General features: G+C 38.9%; 1 protein-coding gene across 2 annotated transcripts in view; it reads left to right on the top strand.

Moving 5' to 3' along the window:
• Positions 1 to 25746, top strand: part of KIAA1328 — a 171377-nt gene that overhangs the window by 136845 nt on the left and 8786 nt on the right. For both annotated transcript variants that reach the window (XM_084225000.1, XM_084225001.1), the window contains exon 10: positions 4695 to 4803. In XM_084225000.1, coding sequence (XP_084081126.1) covers positions 4695 to 4803 — 109 coding nt within the window. The remainder of the gene's footprint in view (positions 1 to 4694; positions 4804 to 25746) is intronic.

Below are 25746 nucleotides of genomic sequence, written 5' to 3'. Positions count from 1 at the left end.
TGAGGCATGAAACTCAACGTCATTTAGCCACATGCCTCAAGGTGGCCTTTTGGTCGGAACGCAGCAGTGCTGTGTACAGAAACACGTTCAGGTGAAAACTTCGCAACCGTCAGATGCTGACCTATTGCTACAGAGGTTTATTTTTCCTCATGCTGATATGAGTCTGGTCTATTTGTAGGTTCTCCAGGATGGTGACTCTATCCAAGCACTCCTTAGTGCAGTATGAGTGCTGATCTGAGCCCTTGGGCTTGCTGTGCCACTGGGAATGGTGGCTATATCAGTAGTAGTATCCCTCCAGAGCAGCACAGACACTTGTATCAGGTTTAAAATTATTAATCAGGAAGCTCTTCTCATCCTGAAATAGTGGAAGGCTTTCCTGCCTACAGGACTGTTCACTTGCTGTGACAACAGTGAGTTTGAAAAGGGTGATTTCCTAACAAATACACATTTCCTTCTCCAGACAATGGTTAGTAACAGGTAGAAGAGCATTGTTAACGTGGTCCCTTCACCTCTTGGAGTGGAAAGGGTCACTTCTGCTCTCTTTTCAGGGTAGAAGCTTACTGGATCAACTTAAAAAATCAATTTTTATTCCCTCACTGTTGATTTTGTCTTCTGTTCTGCTTGCTCCTTAGTTTTTATTCCTGTGCTTTAGCAGGTGTTTGTGTCTTGTAGTCAAACTTTTTTAGTATTACCAGCAGAACTTTAAGCAGTTGAAGCAATCCTGAAGTCTTAGATCCTTTCAGCAGTAAATTGTTTTTATTGGTGTCACCACCAGATATGTCAACGTGTACTAAAATCTAACAACTTGTCTAGTTAAAAAGTGCTGGAGTACAGAAATGTGTGTTTCTCTTCCTTTCTGCTCTTGAAAATTTTGCTGTGGGGCTAGGAAACAGACATCCATTGTACTGTGCAATTTTGGACAATTCTCTACATTTCTGTTTAAAGTATTCGTCTTTACGAACGCTTCCTGAAGTACCTCTGCATCAACAAAACAAAAGAACTATTTTCCCCTTTGTTTCTTTTTGTTGGACATAACGTCTGCATGATTTTGTATAGCGTGCACACTTTCCTGTTTCATATGCAAAAGAAAAAGCCAGAGAAGGAAAATGATTTTAGCTCATTTTAGCCCTGTATTTTTCCAGGGGCTGATTTCTCTAGATAGTGTTTGTTTTTCAGTAGTTTTTCTGATGTAACTTCTTAGGGATTCAGGATCTGGAACTTCTTCCCTTGAGGGAAGACTCTCCCCTACAATTGAATAGAGCAATTAGTTAATATTAGTGAAGTACTTTGAAGATGTGAAGTGCTATATAAATGTTAAGTCTTATGAATATTACTATTATTCAAGTCATAAAGATTTCTTTTATGATTATCAACCTAGATTTCCCATTGCTTACTTTCATTCCATTGCTGCTTGAACCAGCCTCATTCATATTTCTTCATTCTTAATGTTTACACTTCTAAAATATAGACTGCTGTATTTCCGACTTTCATAATGTTTTAGTTGTCTGTTTTTCAAACAGAAATATATAGCTATTTGAGTTTTCTCAAATGATTTTTAATCTCTTTTAAATCATTCTTGTACCAGGTTAGCCAAATTGAAAATAGTATTCTTAACATTACCATTTAGGAGACATTTATAATTGCTTTGGGGGTAGCTTGACTTGCAAGCTTATATCTAGGGGATTTTTTTGTGATTCTTTGCTGCTCCAGGTTCTTTCCATTGGTGTCAGGATTTAAATTACCACACTATGGAAGAGCTTTTTCTTTTTTCCAGGGGTAAATGTGTCTATTCTTTTTCCCCGTTCCTTGCTTCTCTAGATCATCTGCAATGTCTCCAGTCTCATACTGTCTTCTAACACCTGCAATCTAATTAATTTGCTGTCATTTGTATCACCCCAGTTCTCTATGACTTTTCATAAATAATTACCAGTCACTTCATAAATTCATTAACTAATTCCCTTTAGCCCTGATATATATATCCTTCAGACTAAAGACTTTGTATCTTTTTTTTTCCCCTGGTAGTTTCTTTTCATCAGCTTTATATAGACAGGTATTATACATCAACAGGGTCTTCATTATCCTCTACTTGCCAATTTTCCCTTCCTTTATTTTTTTCTCATAATATATTTTAAAATTAGTAGTAGCTTGGACATTTTTGGGAATGTTATTGATTTAATCATCTTTATATATTTGCTTATTCCTGAGTGTTTCTTTTTCCTCAAAAGACTTGCATGCCTTTTCCAATATGTATTTTTTAACTTTTTTTTTTTAATATACATTTATTTGGGATTTCTTTATGACTCTGCTTTATGTCTGTGCAGCCTAACAGCTTCAGTAAATTCCTGCTGAGTTCCTTTTCTTGTTTTCTGTTTCAAGCTCTGGTAATATTTTCAAACTTGGGTATTTGAACAGTCCCCTTGAGGCTGTGTTGGCCACTTCTGAGTCCATATATTGTCTTTTTTTGCAGAGATACATCTCATTTTCTGTGGATGTAGTATGTTGACAGTGTGCCAGCCTTGTCTCATATTAGCAACTGAATATTTTCTCCCGTGTTAACAAGGTTTTTATTACTTTGGTATTAGTTTCTTAAAATCCAGCTGCCTCATTCCACTGTCACGTGAAATGATTTCTAAATATCTCTTATTCAGTTGTAAAGTCAAAACTCTAAACAAGAGCCTTCCAGTCTTTATATGCATACCCACTCTTCTCATCATGAATTGGCACACTATCAAGTTACCAGGGACACACAATCAGCATATATCCCCATGATATTTCTAGACTTCCTTCACTGATAATTAACTCTTTCTTAGGCAAGAATTTTTCACTGAAGGATGCTGAAATACAGTTCATTATAGCAGGGTGATAACAAATTTTTTTGTTAGTCTCTCTAAAATGCATCTTGAAACATGTGGATTTATTGAATTGTATATATTTGTATAAATCTTAGATCAATGCATTGTTTTAAATAATTCCTTGAACATCTGTACATTTTACACTGAAGCTGCAATTACAGCTTTGTGTTGCTTCATGTTTCAGAATGGCTGATAGGTAATGCTTCTGTTCACAGAGCTGAGAAATATTTGTCCATCACAGGGTTACATAAGGATTTAAACACTGGTTTGACTTCAGTTTTTGCTGATATGTTTAGTTTTCCCTATACTGACTCTAGTTAAGTGATGTTGGTTGCACACAACTAATTAGGAGAGATTAAAAATGCTCAAACCCACAGGTTTTTGTGTGGTAGATCAGATAGCTACTAATTTTCCTATTTCCCTCTACCTTCTATTTACCTCTATGCTATTTGTCTTACTAAATCTGATCAATGAAACTCAGTTCTCAGGTGAGCAAATGAAAAGTTGGCTGAAGCATCAGCCTTCAAGGGTTGTCTTCAGTCCAGCTGGCAGCCAGTTCATAGTGGTTAGCTGCTTAACATCAGCAGCCTGGGCAGCAGGACAGGATGCACCTTCAGCAAGTTAGCAGGCTTGGGGAACCAGTCAGTGTGCTGAAGAACAGGGCACGGTATTCAAGGGACCTTAACAGGTTGGGAAAAGGATTTGACAGAATCTTTTTTAGTTTCAGCAAAGGGAAATGCCAGTGTCCTTCAGATGGGTTGAACTGACACTGAAAAAACCCTGAAAGCAGTTTTGCCAGAAAAGAATGGTATGTCCTGCTGAAGAGCAGTGAGTCAGTGATGTGGCTGTGTATGGAGTAACTGGACCTCTTATGTGGCCATAATCATACAGCTGTGGTCATCAGAGTGCTGAAATGACACTTCCCCCAGTTAGCTCAGTGAGACTGTGTCCAAAAATGCTGTGTCCAGTCTGGGACTCCACAGTGCACAGACAACACTGACAAACTGTAGAAAGTCTGGAAGAGGCAGCCAGGACAGTCATGGGGCTGAAGCAAGAGGCTGAGAAGGCTGGGTGCATTCAGCTGTAAGTAGAGATGACTCAGCATGGATCTTGCTTCTCGCTTCAGCTACCTTAGGAGAGGGTGTAGAGAAGAGGGAATGAGCCTTTTTGGAAGTCATTGTCAGCCACACAAAAAGTCACAACTCAGAAAATTCTGATGAGCTATATGGGAAACATTTTTGACTATGATGCTGGTCAGACAGTGGAACCAGAGGAGTTTCCCAGAGAGGTTCTATCAGTGAGACATTCAGCACCTAATGGATAAGTGTCTGAAACCTGTTGATGCTGTTTGAATGGAGGGTTGAACTACATGACCTCCAAACTTCACCTTTAAACCTAGATTATTTTGTAATTCAAGAGTTATTTGGAGGTGGGAAGAGGGAATGAATTCTTAGTTCTATTTTATTTAAATGAAACTACTTTTGAAGTGATATTTACCCTTGGAGAACTAACATTTTAAAGCATATAATGAGAACTGCGTCTGTGAAAGAAGCTGAATCCTGTGGGCCATTTCAGGAATAATAACCATGCAAGTCTGTCAAGCTCTGGGCAGTAAGGTGGAGGCTGGAGAGTGTGTCTTATTCTACAGATTTGATTCTGTATGGTCCTGCAGTGCACAGTAGTATCAACTGATGAGCTCTCTGTCTTTTTTCTGTGTATATTTCTCACTCAAAAACTGTTCCAGTTTTTTGTCCAATATTCTGTAATAAGGCAGAATTGAGAAACATCTATTCCAAAATCTCTAGCTTCTGATGCCTGGTTTGTCTTCACTTCATTCCATAGGGACAACTTCAGGACTTCGGAAGGATGCAGCCATATCTCCTGGGTTGATGGGCAGCAGCAAAGTGCCTGCGACCACAGCCGTATCACCGATTCAGCATGACCCTTCACGGTAAGCTGCTTGGTAATCTCTGGTTTAAGATTCTGCAAACACAACCATCAAATTCTCCCGGATGCAGGGAAGTGTCTGAATTTCTATGATGTTTCATATTAGCACAAGCGACTAATATAAACTAAAACCTGCCATATCCTTTTGACATTTATAGTAAGCCTTAAGTTGCAAGTTAGAATAAAAAAGCAAGAATATGCCAGGTTCTAACATTTTAATTTTACTTAGATTTTGAACAGAAAGTATTTTATGTTCCAAATCCTGACACATTAAATACCTTTGTAAATAATTTTAATGGACAGTGTTAACCCTGTTAGGTTTTACATTTGCTTGAAGGTTTTAATCCCTTGCCATTTGCCCGCCTCCTCCCCCGCTCCCATTTTTATCAAATGGCATTTCTTTTAAAATGTTTTGTATGAGAGTTATTTTATGTTTAATGACAAGCAACAAAATCACATTAAGTCAGCAATTCCTGATTATACTATATGTCTGCACTAAATGCACTGGAAAAGCAGCATTATCACTTCTGTTCCAATGGAAAAGCTGAAAGCAGCATTGTTGTTACGCTTAAAGGTCTGAAAACAACTTGCCTTCTTTAGGCAGGATTACATTTCTAGTGGCAACGGCCTAGAAGAACGGCATACAATCCCTGATTTTCTTTATCATATCCCACATTTTCTCATAATAAAATCTTCAGTTAAGCAACAAAAACCAGATTGAAATATGAACTTGCAGTGTTTTATACCACTAGATAACAGTACAGTGGCATAACAGGAATTTGCAACTGTTCATGAGAAGAGTTAAATGCTTCTTGGAGGATGAGAGGGCTAAAATCAGATTTAATCTTCTCTTGGCCCAGTGGACTTGGAAAATGTATGCTTGATATCATCCCTGTATTCTTGGCAGCAGCTGGCAGTTTATTTCTATCTTCTGAGAGAACTTGTGATATATAATAGGTGAAAAACCACTATCAATATTGACAAATTTGTACTTACTTGTTATGGAAACACTTTTTTTTTTCTTCTGATGGAAGAGATGATAATTCTTGGAGGATTTAAGAACTGGGTTAGATTGGGCTGCTTTCCACAAGTAGCTGTATGTTTAAACTAACAGAAACCACAAGATTGCCTAAGCATTTCTCTTACAGGCAATGGTTACCTTTGCAAGGCAGGCATAGCAGATAAAGTGTGTGTAAAGATACTGCTTGATACTGTCTAATAGTGCTAGGTTGAGATTCCATTCAAGCACTGAGGAGTAGATATAATTATGCACATCATATGAACACTGTTCAGAAAAAGAAATTTTATTCAAGAGGATTGATGGTCTATTCTTTTCCACAGAGGGGAGTAAAATATTTGTTGAAATATGCTGTTAGAAATCATACCAGGTAAAGTGATCAGTAAAAGGAGTCTGATTAGCTGTCATCTTTAAAGTATTATTTTACCAGTTGATGAAAAATCCTGTATTTCTGGGCACTTTCTCCCATGCTTCCTCCCTTTCTTTCTCATCACTGGTGCTGCAGGTATTATTAACTAGGTTAAACAGCCATGTTGTGCTGTTGTGCTTTCCTTTACTCCTGGCCTTCTGTAATTAAAAATGGCAAATGGACAAATATTTCTGGGGAAACCTAAAGCTGATTCCATCCTTCATCAAAAAACCTGCTTGGGCAGCAGGTCAGTCTCAATTTATCACTGAATGGTTATAAGCTTAGACTGCAGGTTTAACTAACTAAATTAATCAATATTGAGAATTATTGCTGCTTTTGTGCCACTAAAGTTAGGGTTTGTCAGCATGTTCATTGTGATCTGTGATTTGGGGGGGGGTTAACAGCTTAACCACAACAGTTGGCACAGATCTGAAACTTGCAACACAAAGCCCTAGCCTAAGAGCAAATTTATTTATTCAGCAGTACATGTAAACCTAATTACTTTTGACTATTTAAATTTATAGGACTAGATTCAACTCGTGTTCGTGCCAGCTTTAACTAGCACAAACCCTGGCACCCGGCAGCAGCAGTAATGCAAAGCCTGCCAGAGAGAAGGTGTTGGAAAGCGACAGAAGCTCCCTGGCAGCGAGAGGCATCAGGGTGCTAGCACAGCTTCTGGGGAGGGCTGGCTGGGTAAGCAGGCATGGCAGGTAGAAGATGTGTTGGCATGATAGCCTGCCTTGGCAGGGCTCAACTGGAGTCTTCAGTGTGTTACAGCTACCTCCTGCTTGAGAAAGAATTGCTGCAGTCCTGCTTCCTTCTCTGTCTCAGAATGAATCATGTCATGAACAAGAAATAAATGTCCCTAGAACACAAAATAAGTGTCCATAGAAGGGAGATGTAAACCTCAGAAGCCTTAGTGCTAGACTTGTAGAAGGACCAGTCTTGCAAAATGAGTGTGCACAAGGTGATTTCAGTGATATCTCTGAATGTAAAAGAAAACGCCAGCATTTCCTTATCTGGCATCTGGAGCTGGGCTAATAGTGAATTTGTTTACCTGACAGGTTTCTGTGCATGCCTATCTCTGCCATCCATAACGCGGCCAAACGCTGCAAGTTTGGTTATCCAGTGTTCTTAGGCCAAGTGTCTACACCTGCATGAAGCCCTTGAAATTATGTTCACAGCAAGTCTGGAAAGCTCTTCTACTCCATGTGCTTATTTATCTAGAGCAAAGCCCATATATTTGGGGAAAAAAAATTCACAGGCAAGATTGGGGCTGGGCAAATTTGGAAGAGTAGATTTGTTCCTAAAGCATGGTTACTCTGTGTTAACTGTGACTAGTTACATTATTTCGTAACTGGTGTTTGCCTAGAAGAGGGCGTCTATGTTTCTGCTGAACTGGAGGGAAGCTGCACAGGGGAAGTACTGGCATATTGATGCTTTCACTTGGTAATTAAATTGTTACATAAACTAGATCTTACCTTAGCTATACTCAGGTACTGATTTCAGCAAAACAAATGTTGTATTGCATACAGAAGTGAAACTGTACTAAATTATTCAGCTATTTCTGGGGGAATTAAAAAAAAAAGGAAGTTATAAATTGTACATTCTGAAATACCATTTAATTTGATTACAGCCCTGTTGTAATTGTCAGGCTCTCCCCACGTAGCATTGAGTTTGGCACAGTAAGTCCTATAACACTGCAGAAATTAAGCACTTAAAAAGACACGGGCAAAGTTTGTTCTGCTCACCATGGAAACAGGTGATTCTCCTGTAGTGCTTTTCACTTTGGACAAAGCGAATTCAAGAACAGTAAGGTAAATTAAGGGACTGTGTGATAGTCAGGGATTTCAGCATTAAGCCTGTGGTTTTTGGTTGCAGTTTCAGATCAAAGCTTTCATACTTCCTGAATGCATTGTCTTAGAGGGAAGTTTCTGGTAGCCAATAAAAGAAGTGATTTAGAAGTTGTTGCAATATGAATACTGTATTTGAGCTGTGTTATTATCTGTTAGACTCAGCGGCCTGTTGGAGTTCTTATAAACAGATTGTATTGTGTAAATTTGTGTTTAGGGACGTTTTAAAAACAAAACTATTTACCCAATTGCCCAGCACATCTCAGGTGAATGTGTACTCAGGGACTTTTAAGCAAATTAATATCTGATGTAAAATATAATGTGCAGAATTGTATACTTAATAATGCACACTGGAATTGTCTAAAGCAGATCTGTTGTGCTGAGTGTTAGGAAATATGACAGTGATGAGATTCAAGCTATTGTCTTACTTATGTGGTAGTTGATTTTCACGTCTTTGCATTTTGTATGCTTAAATATGGATATCAACTTAAGATGATTTCTGAAGTTCCTTAGAATGTAGAATCTAAGCAAGCACTGCCAAAGAATTAGAATTGTTTTTTTACCCTTAGGATCAGACACACTCAAGATTCAAAAGGAGCAGAAAACTTTCATTCCAAATTTAACTTAAATTAAAAATATGTTTGAAGTAGGGTGGTGAGTTAGTTTCTGGAAGTGGTAGGAGACACAAGTTTTGCCTACTCCCTGAGAAAGCCAGCAGTGCAGAAAGTCCAATGTAGTTCCATATGCAAGTGATAAAACCAGACATTGGCAAATTAATCTCTCTTATTCACAGTGTAGGTTGTTAATTGTTCTCTCTGCTGGCTGTCGATATAATGTGAAATTTTCATTCCCCATTCAAGATGGAAAAAGTTGTGGCTGAAAATGTTAACATTTGCATTTTTATTTGTTGATTTATTTAAAGGACAGCCTCTCTTACAGCAATCCATCACTCAGTGACACCCCAAATATGAATAATGTATTGTAGACTTGCGGTTACAATGTGTAATAAGTGCCAGAGACAGTAGAAGAATGTTAACTATGTTGCAAATGTAATATTTATCGACTCCTACTTTATTGCTTTCGAGGTTCAATAATACTGACCATAGGACATTAATATCACTTATCTTGATTTTAGTTGGGCACCTCTATATGTAGAAATAACCCATCTATCTCATACTTACAAAATAAATGTGAATTTTACAGCTCTTTGTAAGAAGTACATTGTAGGTTTCTTGGCTTGCTGCTCACAGTTCTCCTTTTCTACCTTCTCATTTACCTGTACCTGACACTGATTCCCCTCCAGTTGCCTGACCCAGGTGTTGAACACCTCAGCAGTCTTCTAGAGGCTTCATTTACTGGCTGCATTGTGATCTTTGCTTCAGATAGGATTTGGTCTAGATATCTTTTCCTATTAAAGACCACTATGAAAGGAGTTTTCTATTGCTTCTCTTTGAAAAGACAACAGCTGAGAGGCTAAAACAGAAATACCTTTTCTTTTGGAAAGACACACATAGCAAATCTAAATGATCTCTTTGAAGATTACAGATATCAGAAAGAGCAGTGTTTAATAAGTTCAACATTTGCTATAGACCTGGAACTTATTTTCAGAAAAAATTTTACTCAAGGAATAGAAATATGTTAAAGCAATTTAGGAAGATTGAGATTTAAAATTCACTGGGTTTGTGAACCAAAATTTTTTTGATAACCTGCTTAAGGAAAGAATTTGCAATAAGGTTTTGCTACAGTTGCAAATCCTTCAGTAGTGATTATTCCTGTCTTTAATAGTTGCTCCAGAGTTCTGCTGTGGAAGCTGATACCGACTGGGCAAACACTCCTCCTTATCTGCTCTGTTCTGTTACAACCACTAAAAGCTTTGAAGTCTCAGGGGGGAAATGCAGATGTGAACCCAGAGCTGGGATCTAAACCAAATTTAACAATGGGAGATTTCAAGCTTGTGTTGAAATCAGATTTCACCTGTGAAGCCTGGCTCTTGGGAAACTTGGAATTGGGTTCGGCCATGAAAATGATAAGCCTTGATTGTATTTTGTGTTGTAGACATCAAGTAAATTTTGAAGTGACATTCTGTATTTACATCTGAGGTTATCAAATTTAACACATCATTGGTTTCTTTCTTTACTGTGTAACAGGAACACCTATTTGTGTCAAAGCAGCCCACCTAATAGCTCCTTTGCAATAACAGTTTCCGTGTGTCCATTGCAGACAATGAAAATCATATTGGGAAATTCTGATTTGCAGTGCAAAAGGATTAATGTTAATTACCAACTGTTGGCTGTAATTGTCACCCTCATTAAAATGCAGAATTATGTATTTCTTAGTTATAAATAACCCTTCTAATTGTACTTGATGTATGCCAGTTTAATCAAAAAGTACGCTTGCAAACAAGCAGATATTTGCATTAATCTAGCACTGGATCTTTGAGTCTTTTTTGATAGTCTTTTATTCCAAACTTGACTAGTTGGGGGAGGTCTATTACAGCTACATATCCTTTACACATTTTTTTTTTCAGCTCCATGGATCTGACAGGGTTTTGTATTAAAATGAGGGGAAATGTCTTCTGGGAATGCTCAGTGCAACAGAAAACGTGTCAGTTTTGAAGTAGTTGGCAAGGTTTCCATCATTCAGTGGTATGACAATAACTTGATTGTAGTTTGAAAGTAATAATAAGCAAAGGAAAATAGAGTTCAAATCATATTATGAAACTGAGTTAAGTCTTTGCATCATTTTCATTGTTATTTTAATTACTATTTTTTACAATTTTTCCCTGTGTGCATTTGCAGGTTCTCAAATACCACATCAAATCTTAAGAGAATGTTGGTTCATTGAATGTGATTCCTGTTTGCATTTGTAATCACAGGAATGAAAACAACCCCAAAATATTTTGAGGTTCCTCTGTATTTTCCTCTACTCCTTTGTAAAAAAAAAAAAAAAAAGTTACTATCTCTTTTTCCTGCACTGATACCTTGAGTGTTCTGCCTCGTACTTCTAAAAACTTTTTTAGAACTACTGTGATGGCAATTTCTACAGAGCTTGGCAAGGTAAGATCAGTCTTGATTCCTGTCTTCATGGTTCTCTAAGCAACTGTTCTGTTCCTAGTACTGTAGTAATTTCTCTTCTCATCTTTCTGACACATTTCCTCTTGTTTTTTGGAGATCTCTTTTACTTTTGAGATGGGAGGAATTGATGAATAATATATACAGGATAATTGCATCTTACTTTAAGAAGCCTTTGTCCCAAAAGATGTCTCTGCCATCCTTCCACCATATTGTTTATGCTTAATAAATTCCCTTTTTCTTCTGTCCTTCACTTTTCTGGGCCTTTCAGGCTGTAAACTCCTTAGGGCAGGATCTTGCCACAGCACATCTTTGTGCTTGGCTGGTCTATGCAGTAATGATGTTTAACTGTGATGATGGTATAGTTAGGGTGGAATTTGTCTTGCTTATCTTGAGACAACTGAGCTAGTTACCCTCACTATTTTATTTTAGAACCAGCTAAATTTCCTTATGGTTATCCCATGAGCTGTAAAATAAGCCTGGAGTAACGCACACTGGCACCTTATCCCTCTTTTAGCTGAATATGTGGAATTAAAATAAGTTGTTTGCCATTAATATTTTATGGATTGGAGGCAAATGCAGGCCTAACCTGTGTGCTGCTTGGTCACTGCCCTGATTGTTAATATACTTTTAATGCTTGCACTATGAAATGAAAGGCTTAGGCATCAAAGATATAAAGCTGTGGGACAGGGTGTGTATATGCCTGATTTTGAGCATGCAGCATCTATTTCAGCAGTACATGAGCTTGTGATGTAGTAACATTTTCAATAAAAATGGTGGTGATGGAAGTTTGGCTGCTTTGGAGAGTCCTGTTTTGAACTGTTGTGACCTGGTGATACCCTGTAACTCGAACTTGGGTACTGTGGTACTGCAGTGATTTTTGGTCTGAGCAGGGCCTGACACCGCTGTTGTTCCATCCCTGCCCATCAGATGTGCTGTGCACCAGGAGATGGTCTCAGCAGGCAGAGACAGCTCTGTCAGGTACTTGATTGTTATTTCCAGCTGATGAGTTCCCTGCTTCAAAAATACATTCCTGTCTCTTTGTCACTTAAGGACAGTAACCAGTTCTTGCTTTATAGTGTCTGATTTGCCCCATTTCTAGTTTTTAATTTACTTTTTTAAGCCTTTGTTATATTCTAGTTTTCTGCCTCTATAAAGCTCATTTAGCGTTTCTTTGCACTACCATGAATAGTGAGTATTATCAGCAAATGTCTCTTCCTTATTTGTCCTTTCTCTAGGCCACTTGTGAATGCATTAAAGAGTTCAGGCCCTCACAAATTTCTGTGAGCTCCACTGGTGACCTCTCTGGCCACTTTATTGCAGACCAGTTTTAATGTTTTCTCTTAATTTCCTGAGTTTTAGCCAGTTATCTATACATTAATGGATTTTTCTCTTAGTTTATGTCAGCTTTTAAGTCTTTAGTAATAGATTTGCTGGAGGACTTTTGGAACTCTAGATAGACTATATAAACTATATTTTCTATATTTTTCTTGTTTAGATGCATAATAATCTTGTGAATCTTGTAGAGGTCCCTAGTGAATGAAGACTTTATATTTAGTCTCTGCCAATATGTCGAGTTTATTAATTCTTTATTATAATTTCTATCAATCTGGTTATTCCAAATGTTAGAGATCTTAATTTGTAGATTTCTGCATCTTTCCAGATCACTTAAAAAAAAAGTCCTGCATTTGCTCAGAACTGGAGCAGTTTTAGGCAATTAGTTACAAGCTACAGTTAACAGTTCAACTGTTTCATACCTGAGCTCCCTCAGAAATTTGAGTGAGTACCAGCTGATTCCAGCAATTCATTATTGTTCATTCATGTTGATTTGTTCTCTAATTTATCAGCTTCAAACAGGTCTTCCACCATGTCCTCTGTAGCTTCAGAAACTTCTTAAGTTCCTACATGGTGAATGTATCTTCATCTCATGGAGTTTTTATCATCCTGTTCCTTTTGTAACTTCATTTCCTTCTAGCTTTAACTTAAACTTTCTATATTTTATATACTTGAAACTGGGATTTGTTACTGGATCTAATGCTTTCAGCAGAATAACCCTTAGTCTTTGGCTGTAATTCTTTGTGGGGTTTTTTTGGTTGTGGATTTACGGTATTTTTTTTCCTTTCCTTGAGCTAGCAGTTTGTTCCCTTTTCTTCATTTAGACTGGACTGGATGACAGTTTGCTGTTTAAGCCTTAAACTGGTAAGGTTTCTTCTCACCCCTCTGAAGTCTTTCTCCATAGGTTGAATCTCTATTTTTGGAGCCCTAGTATGACTACAGTTTTTAACAAACTTTCTAATTTTTGTATTGTTTCCACTTCTGAAATGAAAGACTGCTGTAGTAAATTTTTGCTCAATAGTGGTTACTCTGTGTTGGCTGTCACATCTTGGTGGTGCAATGAATTGCTGCCAGGTGTGAGAGAGATTTTATGGAATGAACAGTACAACTAGGACTCTTCAGCTTGGAAAAGAGGGGTCTAAGTTTAGGATACTATCAGAATTTTATAAAATTAAAAGTGACCTGCAGAAAATGAATAGAGAACAATTCTTTATTGTCTTGTCTACTGCAGAAACTGGTGGGCATCAGAGTTGTGAGGTGGCACATTCAGATGATGTAAATGAAGACAGAAACAAGCAGTGAGCTTGTATCCTGACCTTTTTGTTTTTCTAAACATCGCATATTTCAAGATTGTTATTGCCATTTCTTCTAATTCATAAAGCTTTTTAAAGTCATTCTTAATATATGTATTATAATAATGATATTTAAATATTTATTTATTTTTAAACAGCTATTATCTCTTATCATCCTTTTTGAGACATTTCTGATTGGGAAAAACCCAATATCTGGGCTTGTTTCTCAATCTTACCATGTTACATATCTGTCATGAGTTCAGTAGGACATCAGAACAGAAGATCTGGGCCCTGACTTTTCCTGGGTAGAGTAATGAAAGAGCCAAGGTATCTTCCACATTTGTTTACAGAAAGTAATGGTGGTGTTGCAGTGTAAAGAGTATTGAACTTTGAACTACTGAACTGAATATGTTTTTATTTTGTTGGCTTTACTTTGGGGAACGCTCAAACAGGTAACATGCCTTTAGCTTTCTGATTCAGAGTTGAAGGGAACAGAGAGTGATGTTATTTATAGTCTCTGTTTACAGATCTTTATTCATGCTGAGTGCACCAGTTCCTGGTCTGCAGGTGGGACTTTTTTCTCTTCCTAGACCACATTTCCTTTTCAAAAACACATGCTATTGATTATTGTTAAGTTTGGATTTCTGATGGGCTGTCACTAGAGCACTGAAGCTATATCTTCAACATTTAGATAATTGAGAAGGAAAACAGTATCTTACTGGTTTTTTTTCACCATTTATTTATTAGAGATACTGATTATATGTAATATTTAAATTGCTCCACGCAATCTGTTTCTGGCTCCCCAGTAGCTTGGGGCCATGATGTGTTGTTTTTGGGCTGGTACGTAGTTTATGGCCCTCTGAGAGGGGAAAAAACCAAATTATTTCTTTTAGTCTGAGTGTGTTGGGAGGGAAAGAATTTGGAAAAATGATGGAAATCTAAAACTTTTACTAAGAATAGTATTTTATCTTTGTTTCTGCCCTGTACTAAGTTAGCACTCTCTGTTTTAATGGTGGTGACTTAAGTGTTGTTTTTCACCTTTGTTTCTTCCCACCTGTAAGTTTTGAAGTATTTTGCTTTGTTCCATACTGCTGAAGAACAATAGTGAAAATTACCTAGTTTAACATGTCCCTGCTTTTTACAAGGGATTGGACTGGGTGCCCTTTAAAAGTCCCTTTTGACCCAAACTATTCTATTATTCTATGAAAAAAAATTGTTGATACAATTCTTTTTTTTAATGTAAAAAATAATCAAAGACATTCTAGAGTACTAATATATAATTTATGTATTTAACAGCTTTTAAAGTATATTCTTAAAGCCTCTAATGCCATTGTACTTTTAACTTTCGTTTTTGCTTCATCTGCGTTGAATCATCTTTTACTACTTAAAACAGAAATTGAGTTTATTGAAATATTTCAGTTCTGATTATTTTATAATAAAGATGAAGAAGTCTAACCTAATGAAATCACTGGAATGAAATGAGAAAAATTAAAAAAAAATTAATAAGCTGAAGACTTGAAGTTTTTATTAAGTTACATTTGACTGTATGTTTCTCTGTGTGTACTGTCTTAGATCAGTAGGATGAGAAACTTGTCTTGTAAGTAATGACCTTTGCACTGTTAGACTGACTTTCTCTGTTATATTTCCAGAAGGGTTATTGGAAATACATTTCCAGTAGTTCTTGCCTGCATTAACTTCTGTGCCTGTGATCACAAAATTGTGGTTTGAAATGTCCCGTATTACAGAATTCCGATTTTTCCCCTGCAGAATTCAAGCCTGTAAATACATTTTGTAGAATGCATGTCTGTCAGTCTGTTGGGTCTCTGTGAAACATCCTAATGTACAAGCAGCATTATGATTTATGAGAGACTTTTCCATTCTCCTAGAAATAAGGCTTCCTGCTCCCTGCAGAGTATCTGGTGAATCCCTGTGAGACTATGTTGGTGTATCTCCAGTACAAAGGTTGCTTGCTTTGCAGGTGACCACTGTGATGTGGCACAGTGTTCCAAACTGTCTGTGCCCCTGTGCCTGCTTCTGCCCAGAATCTTTCAAGCTCCTCTCTTGTTCCAATGACCTTGTCCTTGCTTAGGAGCCAGTGCTCTTCCAGCACAGCCTTTTCTTTTTAGTGTAGCAGGTGAAGCAATTCCTAGAAGGACTTTAACAGCGCTCCAGCTGCTGCTCATCCCAGCTTCTGCTTGACTCTGTTAATTGCTCTGTGCATCCCTGTTCTTATCCATATGCTTGGAATTTTGAACCTGTATATCTACCTCGTTTGTAGGGAACAAACTGACCTCATAAGAGAGTTGTTTTCTCCCTCCCCCTTCCTTGCCAATCTTTTTCTTATCTCATAATGCATCTAGATTTCTAGACATGAAAGATAAGTGTGTTTTCTTAACTCAGCCTGCACTGACAGCCTGATTTGACTGTGATGAGCATCTTAAGGGACTTCTGGATCACTACAATGTACAGGCCTGTTGTAATTAGCTGTACAATTTTCTTGCTTTTACCTCTTCTGTTTTGTTATGAACTTTTTAGCAGCAGACTCTTTCTACCAGTGCACAAACTGTAACATCACATGACATTGACTTTACTCAAACCAGAAGATTTTTGTGCCAAGGTTGTAACATTGTATCATTACTTCATTGTATCTGTGTGAAAATTTTAATTTCACGCCCTGCGGACTTCACTGTCTCTGTGCACTCTGATCGTGTTGTTGCATAGAAGGGTAAGTCCCTGGGTCACATTCATTTTGTGGTGTATTTTTTTTAGGCTTTTTTTTTTTAAGTTCTGTTTCCTTTGAGAGATCTTGCTGTAAAGTTAGCTCAGGACTTCTGCCAGGAAAATATTTGCAAGCTTAAAGGGAAGATACTAAAACTATTTTTGTTGAGTTTTTTACAGTGTGATTACGACCATCTTATTAAAAAAGAAAAAAAAAATGTACAGGTTTTGGGCTACACTGCAATATATTTGCATGTGAATAGTTGTAAGTGACTTGGTGAAGTATAAGTTGTCGCTTGTTGAAGTGACTTGTTCAAATGTATCATGAGGTTTCCTATAATCTTGGTTTTCATGAGTTGCAGAGTTTTCTGGGAAGAAGTCCTTGGTTCATGTTTTGATTTGTTTCTGGAGATTCCTCGTTTGAGGGCATTGATTGGTATTCAAACTTCTCTGTTTGTATGCCTGCACTGCATGGGTGGTAGGTCAGCATCCAGTCCTTGGTAGTCAGTCTTTGCCCTTTTGGTCTGTGTTGATGAACAGCCTCTTTGGGCAGTCTGTGCCAATGTTCAACCACCTACACAGTGAGAAAACTTTTTTACTTCCATTTGAATGAAATTTCCTGTGTTTCAATTTGTGCCCATTACCTCTTGTTCTTTAACTGGGCACTCCAGAGAAAAGCCTGGCTCCAGCTTCTTTTCTTGCCATATCAAGTATTTATACCCTTCAGTGAGATCACCCTGAGTTGCATTAGCTCCAGGCTGAACAATCCCAGCTTTCTCACATTTTACTTTTGTGTCAGATACATCAAAGCCTTAATCATGTCCATTGGGTCCATGTCTCTTACACTGTGGAATCCAGCACAGGGCACAGCTCTCCAGATGTGTCCCACTGGTGCTGAATTGAGGAGGAAGAATCAACCCCCTCGACCTTCCAGCAGTTCTGGCCTTTGCTGGCTTCTGTTCAGGGTTTTTTGTGTATCACAACAACAAGTATCCAGATCTTTCTGCAAAGCTGCCTTCCAGTCAGTCAAAACTGCCATGTGCTGGTGCCTGGGGTTATTCCTCCCCAAGTACAGGATCAGGCATTTCCTGTTGTTGCAGGTTGTGAGATGCTTGTGAGCCCATTTCTCCTGCCTGTTGAGGTCCCTCTCTGTACACTTTCTGGCCTCACTCAGCCTACAGTATATTCTGAAGGATATGGGAATGAGAGACTTAGTATCAGTTTCTTGAGCTGTTAAGTGCCCTGCCATATTTCCTAGTGTATTAATGACCTTATGTAGTTTCTAACAGAATCATGGACTGTTTGCAGGTGTGTGGTTATCGAAAAGTAATCCTGCAGCAACCGAGATCATCTTTGCTAGTTACTGCTGGGAATGAACAAACTAAAATTTCACTTCCCTGCCCATCTGTTCAGCAGCTGAAAGTAGGTAATTTATCTCAGTGGGACACCTACCACCTGTGTAAAGTTTTTGAAAGAGGTTGTTAGCGTGTGATGACTATAGCCAAGGGACACCGGGCCTGAGCGCCTCGTGCACCATGCCTCACTGCTGTTTTTTTCTGTAGGGTGCCTTGCAACCCGGTACTTGCACAGTGCCAGACCTGCTCGGTGGCTGTGTCCCTGTGAAGCTGACAGAGGCTGTGCCTGCTCTGCCACACGACCTGCTCCGGTGCCGGCGGCGTGCGGCTCGTCGCCAGCAGTGGCCCCTCTTTGACATGCTAAACCAGGCACCACCAACATGCTGTATTTTTTACAGCTACTGTTTTATCTCAGTGGCTCCTCTTGAATTATGTATCCTCATCTTTGATGTATGAAATCTCAGCTGATTTAAATATTACCCCAGAGAGTTCAGCACACCTGGAAATGGAACAGAGTGACAGATAGTCCCAGTCTTTCCACGCCGGAGCACCAAGTGAGAAGTTTTACAGCAGTTGGGTACTGGAATACAATTTTTATGAGAGTGTTGTTTTTCACATATGGTCTGCACCCAAGCAGTCAGTGCGTTGGGATGCCAAGTATTTGAGCTCAGTTGCAATGTTTGTTCTCAGGCAAATTGGAGGGAATTAGTTCATATAAAGAGCTGATGCATAGGGAGATCATGGGCTGTTGTTCTGCTAGGAGCTGGGCACCAAATGTTTCTCTAGATAAGGTACCCAAAATTGTGTGTGCCTGTCACTGGGAGGCGAGTAGAACAGAGCAAGTAAATGCAAATCTGGCTGAAAAGCAGTTGCTATTTGATGTCAGGCTTCTGAGCATGGTATGAAGATAAAAAAAACAGCTGAGTATAAACTACATATATAATGTCAGCAAGATACAGAAATCACTGTGTGTATAAACCCTAAGCACTCCAGCCTATGAAGCATACTTCAGTTTCTTTTGTGTGTTGTGGTCACTCTGCTCCCTGCAGGAATTAGACTTCAGATGAAGTGCAAGAACCTATTCACCTCACTCATGCTAGCATAGCTGACATAAAGATTATGCCAGTTACTATGTCATAAACAAAGTGATACCAGTTAAAAGCTGAGAACAAAAAGCAGAGCTCATTTCTATTGCAGTCTGATCTGAAGAATGGGCTTTTTGCAAGTCAAACTGTATTCAGTCTTTGTATTTTGACTGTTAATATACCTTAAATTTAAAATCTTTTGGGTTTCTACCCAATTTCAACTTACTAGCTCTCCACCACACCTCACTATGTGGTTACTTTTGCCCTTTCACTTTTTCTGCCTGTTCCCTACCAAGGGGCTGCTAGCACAAGCACAGGGTCTATCATCATGGCCTTGCTTCCAGGGATCAGAGGCTGGGAGATGTTTGCATTTACCTCTGGAGTGTAATTCTGACTGATGGGTCCTTATCAGGTTTGTGAAGTCCATCCATCCAATTGTCTGTTTCTGTTTTGAAGACCAAGCCACCATAAAGTTGAAAACGGTGTTGTATTTTTGGAATCTGAAATTTCAGACAATACATTTATGAATTATTTATGAGGAATGTGTTTTCAGTAATGTGCAGCATAAAATGGAATGAATGCGCATCCATACTTGCCCTGAACTCTCCAAAGTGCATGCTAATAAACAGAATGATAACCTACCATCACTTCTGCCCTGTAAGATTTACAGTGCAAGCACTTTTTTCTGTGGTTTAATTCAAGTCAGTTTGTTGAGTTAAAGCTCTAGTGTTTTGTTTTAAAGTAAACTTGGTGAGTGATTTTCTATTACTTAAAGAAATCTAACTGCTTTCTCCCCCCTTCTTTCAACCAGAGTTACTGTCTAAATTTTTCTAGTCAAGTTGGCATGCAGCCACCCTAAATTATACTTTAATTCACAATTAGAAATGAAGTGGTAACCGTGCAGAGCAGCAAACCTTTCATTTAAAATGGCCATTATATAAGATCATGATTCTCCCAAATGATTAAGATATTGAAGAATAATTTAGATATCCTTAGGTTTTTAGCCATTTAGAAGTGCTGGGCTTATTTAATTTTTTAAGCCTCCCTTAAACAGCTTTTTCCATAATGACAGAAATGCAGGACTCTATATTATCACAACTTGATGTTTACTTCTATCTGAATTGTCTAATGCCAACTTGTTTTCACTGATATAGCTGACAGGGCAGAGATAATTAAGAAACAGAAGAATTTGAGTGCTGGATTTGCTATTACACACTCCATGCCACAGCAGAAGAAATTAAGCTGACAAGCAGGAGAGGAAGGATCATGCAGAACCGCAAGAAGAATTGCTGTTTAGGTACAGCAATTGACTGTGTGTAAAATATTTAACCAGAATGGGGCAGGGGGGGGGGGGGGGGGGGTTGGGGGGGGAGGATAAAAAGGAAAATAGAATGGTAGAATAAACTATTTCCAAGCATTCTGAGCCATGTTACTTCCCAGGTATAAAATAGAGAGCTTGCAATACTTAGTCACCCCAGCAGAAGAAATGGCAGGGACGAAAGCTAACCCCGGTGAAATGGTGGCAGAACTTCCATTTGCTTCCATAGGGTCACAGTTCCACCCCAATATATACTTAAAATTACTGCAGTCTGATTTTGCTCCCCTTCTCAGTGAGGTTTTAAATCTTGCACAGGTACTCGCAGTTCTTGCCACAATGGTTAGAAAGTCAATGAAACCTCACAGTTCAGTAACTAAATGACAAGGTAAGAAACTTTGGAATCATAAAAAGGGTATAAATGCTTGACCTAAAACTATGCAGATCTCCCAGTGACTGTACAACTGAAGCAAAAAGTTGATTTATTATCTGGCAGGCTGGGAATTTGGACTGAGCTTGTGAAAAAAGGAGGCTGCTAATCCATGTAAATGGTGGTAGACTTAGCAAGCTGTATGTGGTGGTGTTCTTTTTCCCCTAAGCCATGCCCCTTAAAATTGCTTTGTAGTTATTTAATACCCACAAAGTTGTAGGGCCAGGTAGTCCCAGGTTTGCTGAAAGTGTGCTAGGAAGCAGAGATGAAAAGTGGGAAAGAAATCAAAACTGAGGAGCAGAACTGAGACTGGCGGAGAGAAGGTGCAGGACTATACCTTGACTTACATATGCAACCCTTGTCAGAGGCTTTAGTATATTATAAAAGAAAAAACACAATTTTGAAGATGATTCATTGAATTAGAGTTTGCTTTGAGGGGAAGGATGCTTGGGGACAAACCTGTAAGAGTAAAAAAATTGAAAAGAAAGGCTGTTAAGGCAGGAGATGTAGGGGGGTGAAGTATGGCAGAAAAGATGATGACAGCTTAGTTTTGGCCCAGAACAATAAAGAGTGAAGATCTTGCTGAAGATGTGCTGTGATGATAGAGTGCTTAAAAGGAATAAAAGCTAAGTGTGCTCTGAAGTGCAAAGTTGTTATGTAATATCACAGCAGAATCAGGGCCCCAGGTGCTGTACATGCACCAAGGTTCATTTTCTGATCTGAAGAGCTTTCAGACTTGATGACACAGAAACGGCTGTGTGGGAGGGGAGAGAAGGACAATACAAACAGAGTGATTGCAGAAGGTGGTTGTTAAACTCTGTGGTAGTTACCTGGTTCTGTAATTTCTCTCTTTTGTACAAAAACTTCATTCTAAATTATTCTTCTGTCACTGGCAGATCTGATTTAAAAGGTTTCTTTACTTCCCAGCACTCGTGTTGTAGTTCACCCTCCCCCTTCCAGAATTATTACAACCTCAGTTATGCCAATTCAGCTGCAGCCTGCAGCTTGAAAGAAATGATCTGTGGTGCTTCTTGTTATTGGTCTTTAGTGAGCTAGTTAGTTAGTTAGTTATTATTTAACTACTGAAAACACACAAAGACAAAAACAATGAAGCAGCACTTTGAATTGTATTTGGCAGTTTGGTAACACGGCAGCAGGGTCTGAATCCAATGGGGAAATAACAAAGGCTGAGTTACCAGCAGCAAAGAGGTAGGATAACTGGATGGGGAGCATTGAGATGGGAATGTGGAAAGGTGAGGAAAGCAGGTGTTGGTCCCTGAGGAGCAAGTAAGTGAAAATGTCCTGCTTGTGTAGCAAGGAGGAATGAGAGCAGCAGTAACTCTTGTTTCAGTAATGACAGCTGCTTGGATGCTACCATAGGTGAAGCCAGGATGAAAACTGGGGGGGGGGGAAATCTCTTTATCAGCCTTAGGGCTCAAGTTTTTTCAGATGCCGTTGCTGTATCTGGTGTCCTTTAGAGCCCTGTCACTGATTGTTATGCCAACAGCCAGGGGCAAACCAGAGACCTCAGCCTCTTTCAGTCCTCTTTAGCTCTTGTGTACCATACTGGGGAGGGAGGCTTATCCCAGAACACAGCTGAGCACAGCACATTTCAGGTAGCAGAGGTGTGATACTGTTACTCAATTCTGCTGCTTCTCTCCAAATTCTCCTGTGAAAGGACTGTAATCTCCGGTGCTGCTTTCCACACGATTTGGTGATAATTGTTAGCAACCCCAGAAAAGGAGGCATTGAATTCACTGCTCTGCAAGACCTACAGGTAAGGGAGGGACCTGTGGAGCAAGGAAACAGCAGCAGAAGGGCTGAATCTGCACAGACAAGCATTGCATGAGTGCTGGAGGGAGCTGATCTCCTCTCTGTTTCTGTGCAGCCCCTCTAGGGGATATGGTGCTTATTTCTGGGTGGTTGCTTACTGGAGAAAAAATTGTCAAAGACGGAAGGAGACTGGCAAAATCTGTTACAATGTTGGAGGTATTGATTTATGAGAGAATATTAAAATACGTGTGGCTCAGGTAAATGTTGACTGAGACTAGAACAGAATGAAAAAATGTAACATTGTTTAAATACTTAAGGTGTATATGCATCAAAAAAAGAAGACTGAGTTCTCTGTTCTATGTCAGTTCTTTAGTCATAAGTAACCGGGGGAAGTTTGGAGGAAGAAAACCCTCTTTGGGTGACCATCAGAAAGATGTTCTTATTCATGACACATACCTTTCCCTCCCACCAAACTCTGAAGCAAAAATTCATGGGACATTTGTGACACTTCCCATACTATTCTGTTCTCCTTAATGGTATGTTATATGTTTCCCACTGGGCTTTGGCTTACCTCTTTTGACTGCTTGCTCTTTTGGAGAGAGGAGTGCTCTTACAAGTGGTACTAGAGTTGGTCCCCCTGATCCTGATCAAGGCCCTTTAGGTTATACTGTGGCCCATAAATAAGCAATAATGGTAATGATAGCGTGAGATATATTTGGCTGTGGAATGGCTTCCCAAGGAGAGTAGAAAGAGGCTGATTGTTAGCAACAAATGTGAGGAAGCACACTGCAGGGAGCAGTTCTGTCAGCAGGGAGAGGGCTGGATGGTCTAATAAGTCTTTTCCTTCTCTAGGTTATGATTCTGTGAATACTGCCTCGGAGAGCTCTCTAAAAGTCTCTGATAGTGTAAGCTCTCTATTACGTGGGTGTGGGTTTTACAGCACTCCAGGAGGCTCTTGCTGAGGACACTGTATAAATATATTCTGTTTTACATTGTATGATATATTTTAAATAAAAGGCTCAGATCTTTTTTTAATTGCTTTGAAGTATTCTGCAGTCTGATCTTTTTCTTTAAGAACTAAGAAATTCTGAAATGCTTTTGGAAGATAAAGACCTGTTGCAGGTGTGAAGTATGTCTCCACCTGGATTTGTTTTAAATACATATAGTATTGTTAAATTTGCCTCCTCCTGTATCCCACAGTAAAGTATCTGCTCTGAGTTCCAGCCTGTTTGAAAGTAAAATGGGAATCTCGGCTGTCACAGTCCCTTTGTCTCTAATTCTCAATTTAATCTTGTTCCTTCTCTTGATGTTTCAGCCTCATGAATTGTCCTTCACTGTGTTGTGGTTTCTTTTTGGTTTTGGTGTCTTGACATTCAGTACATGGGAATATCCCCTCAGGGTGTGTTTTGGTCACTGAAGGTGCAGTTCACACATGAAAGACAAGCTCCCTTATCCTGATGTGTGGCCTTTCAGGGAATGACTGCAAAATCAGCTTCTCTTTCTCAGCTTTCTTTTCCTACCCACCCAGACTCTAAACTTCATTGACATATTCATCTCAAGTTTCCTGGGCCAAATAGCCTGCTGGTTAAGACTTGGATTATTCTCACAGAGCAGGGAGTGGGGAAGAAAGAATCTGAGGTATCAGCTAAGCCCTATGGATTTCCAAAAGGCTTTTGCCCAGGTTCCACACCAAAAGTTGCTAAAGAAATCAAGTTTCTGTAGGATTAGAGGACAGTTCCTTCTAGGGATTTACTGGTGGCTAAATGATAGCAAGCAAAGTGACTTAATATTAATTTTTTAGAGTTGGCAGAAGGATTCCCCCAGGAACTCACTAGGCTGGTTTTTCATCAGTGACCTGGAGTGAGAAGTGAACGGCAAAATGTCCTGGGTGACCTAATAAATTCATGTGTTTGGATATTAAGTTCTTTCCGGTAGCCCAATAATGTGTCAGTAGCAAACAACTCCAAAAAGGCAAATCAAAACAGAGTGAAAGAAACTGTAATTTACCTGGGGAAGAGTCATCAACACCGTGCCTACATGATATTGAACTCGGAGTATGTGGTTAGGATTTGTGGAGTTCAAACTTTTCTGGAATTTCTCAACAGCTTGTGGATACATAGGTCCTGCTGTACCCACATTTTGATTCTGCTTGGTCTTTGCCTCTCAAGAGAGCTGTAGTGGAAGCTAGGAAAGGTTCACAGAACTATTCATTTGATCAGCAGGATGAAGCAATTTAAGGAGAGACCAAGAAGCAATGACTTTGGATAGGAAAAGACTGAGAAAATTATCAGGGGTGCAAAATTGTGAAGGTGGTGGGTAAATTGAATGTGCAGCTGTTTTTTACCAGATTTAACCTCGTGAAAGAGACTTAATTGCAGTCAGTCCTTAAGGCAAAACCAGAAAGGTATTAAAACAGAAAACAAAAGCATGTCTGTCAACAGCAGTTAACTTCTTGAGCTTGCTGTCACAGGATGTGTTGGAAGCTGCAGGTTCAAAAAACCATTAGGCAAATTTATGGACAGTGGGTTGGTACATGGATGTTGAAAGGACAAGCCATGGAGATAATTTCTCATCCCTTATGCTGTAATTGTGGATGCCAGACTAAAAGATGCCAGGAAGTGCTTAGGACCCTTTAAATTGGGTTTGAGTTCTTCCCTTCACATGTAGAGCTGGGGTGTGGGTGATGAGCTGTTTCTTCCATATAACCCCGGGTTGTATCACTAGTGTGGTGTCTTCATTTTCAGGTAGTTTGACTGCTCAGGCCACTTCTTATGTGCATCTGGTTTTTTCTCTGCTTTTATTTGCCCTGTTTGTTCCTGACAAACAGTGATTTGATATTTGCTCTATCATAACAATAAACAGTTTAATTTTCTGTAAAATGGGTCTGTTCCCTACCCCTTGAATGCAGTTTTAGCTGTATTTAGCATTTGTAAAGTGCTTGGGGGCAGGTGGTGTTTTATGAATACAAAATAGTGTTAGGCTTTGTACTTAGGCACAATACTGTACCGTAATTCAAAGGCAATTCATGTAACATTAGTAAATCACTTTGAACTTTATGTTGAAAATATAAGCAGTAGTATAAAAATAAGCCTTTTTATTTCCTCTGGTATATACAGTTAAATAAAGTAAGCCTATACAGCTACAAAACTGTATTGCCAGTATGCTTTGTTGAAATGCCATCACCTTGCAAAGAGACATTCCATGTGTTTCCTACATGTTTATGGTTGAAGAATAAATTTTCAGAGACTGTAAATGAAAAGATGTCTCTAAATGTAGTGATCAAATATTATCTG

This window comes from Fringilla coelebs (genome assembly GCF_963513975.1).
Source record: "Fringilla coelebs genome assembly, chromosome: Z".
NCBI classification, from domain to species: domain Eukaryota; kingdom Metazoa; phylum Chordata; class Aves; order Passeriformes; family Fringillidae; genus Fringilla; species Fringilla coelebs.
This window is presented reverse-complemented; position numbering and strand designations above follow the sequence as displayed.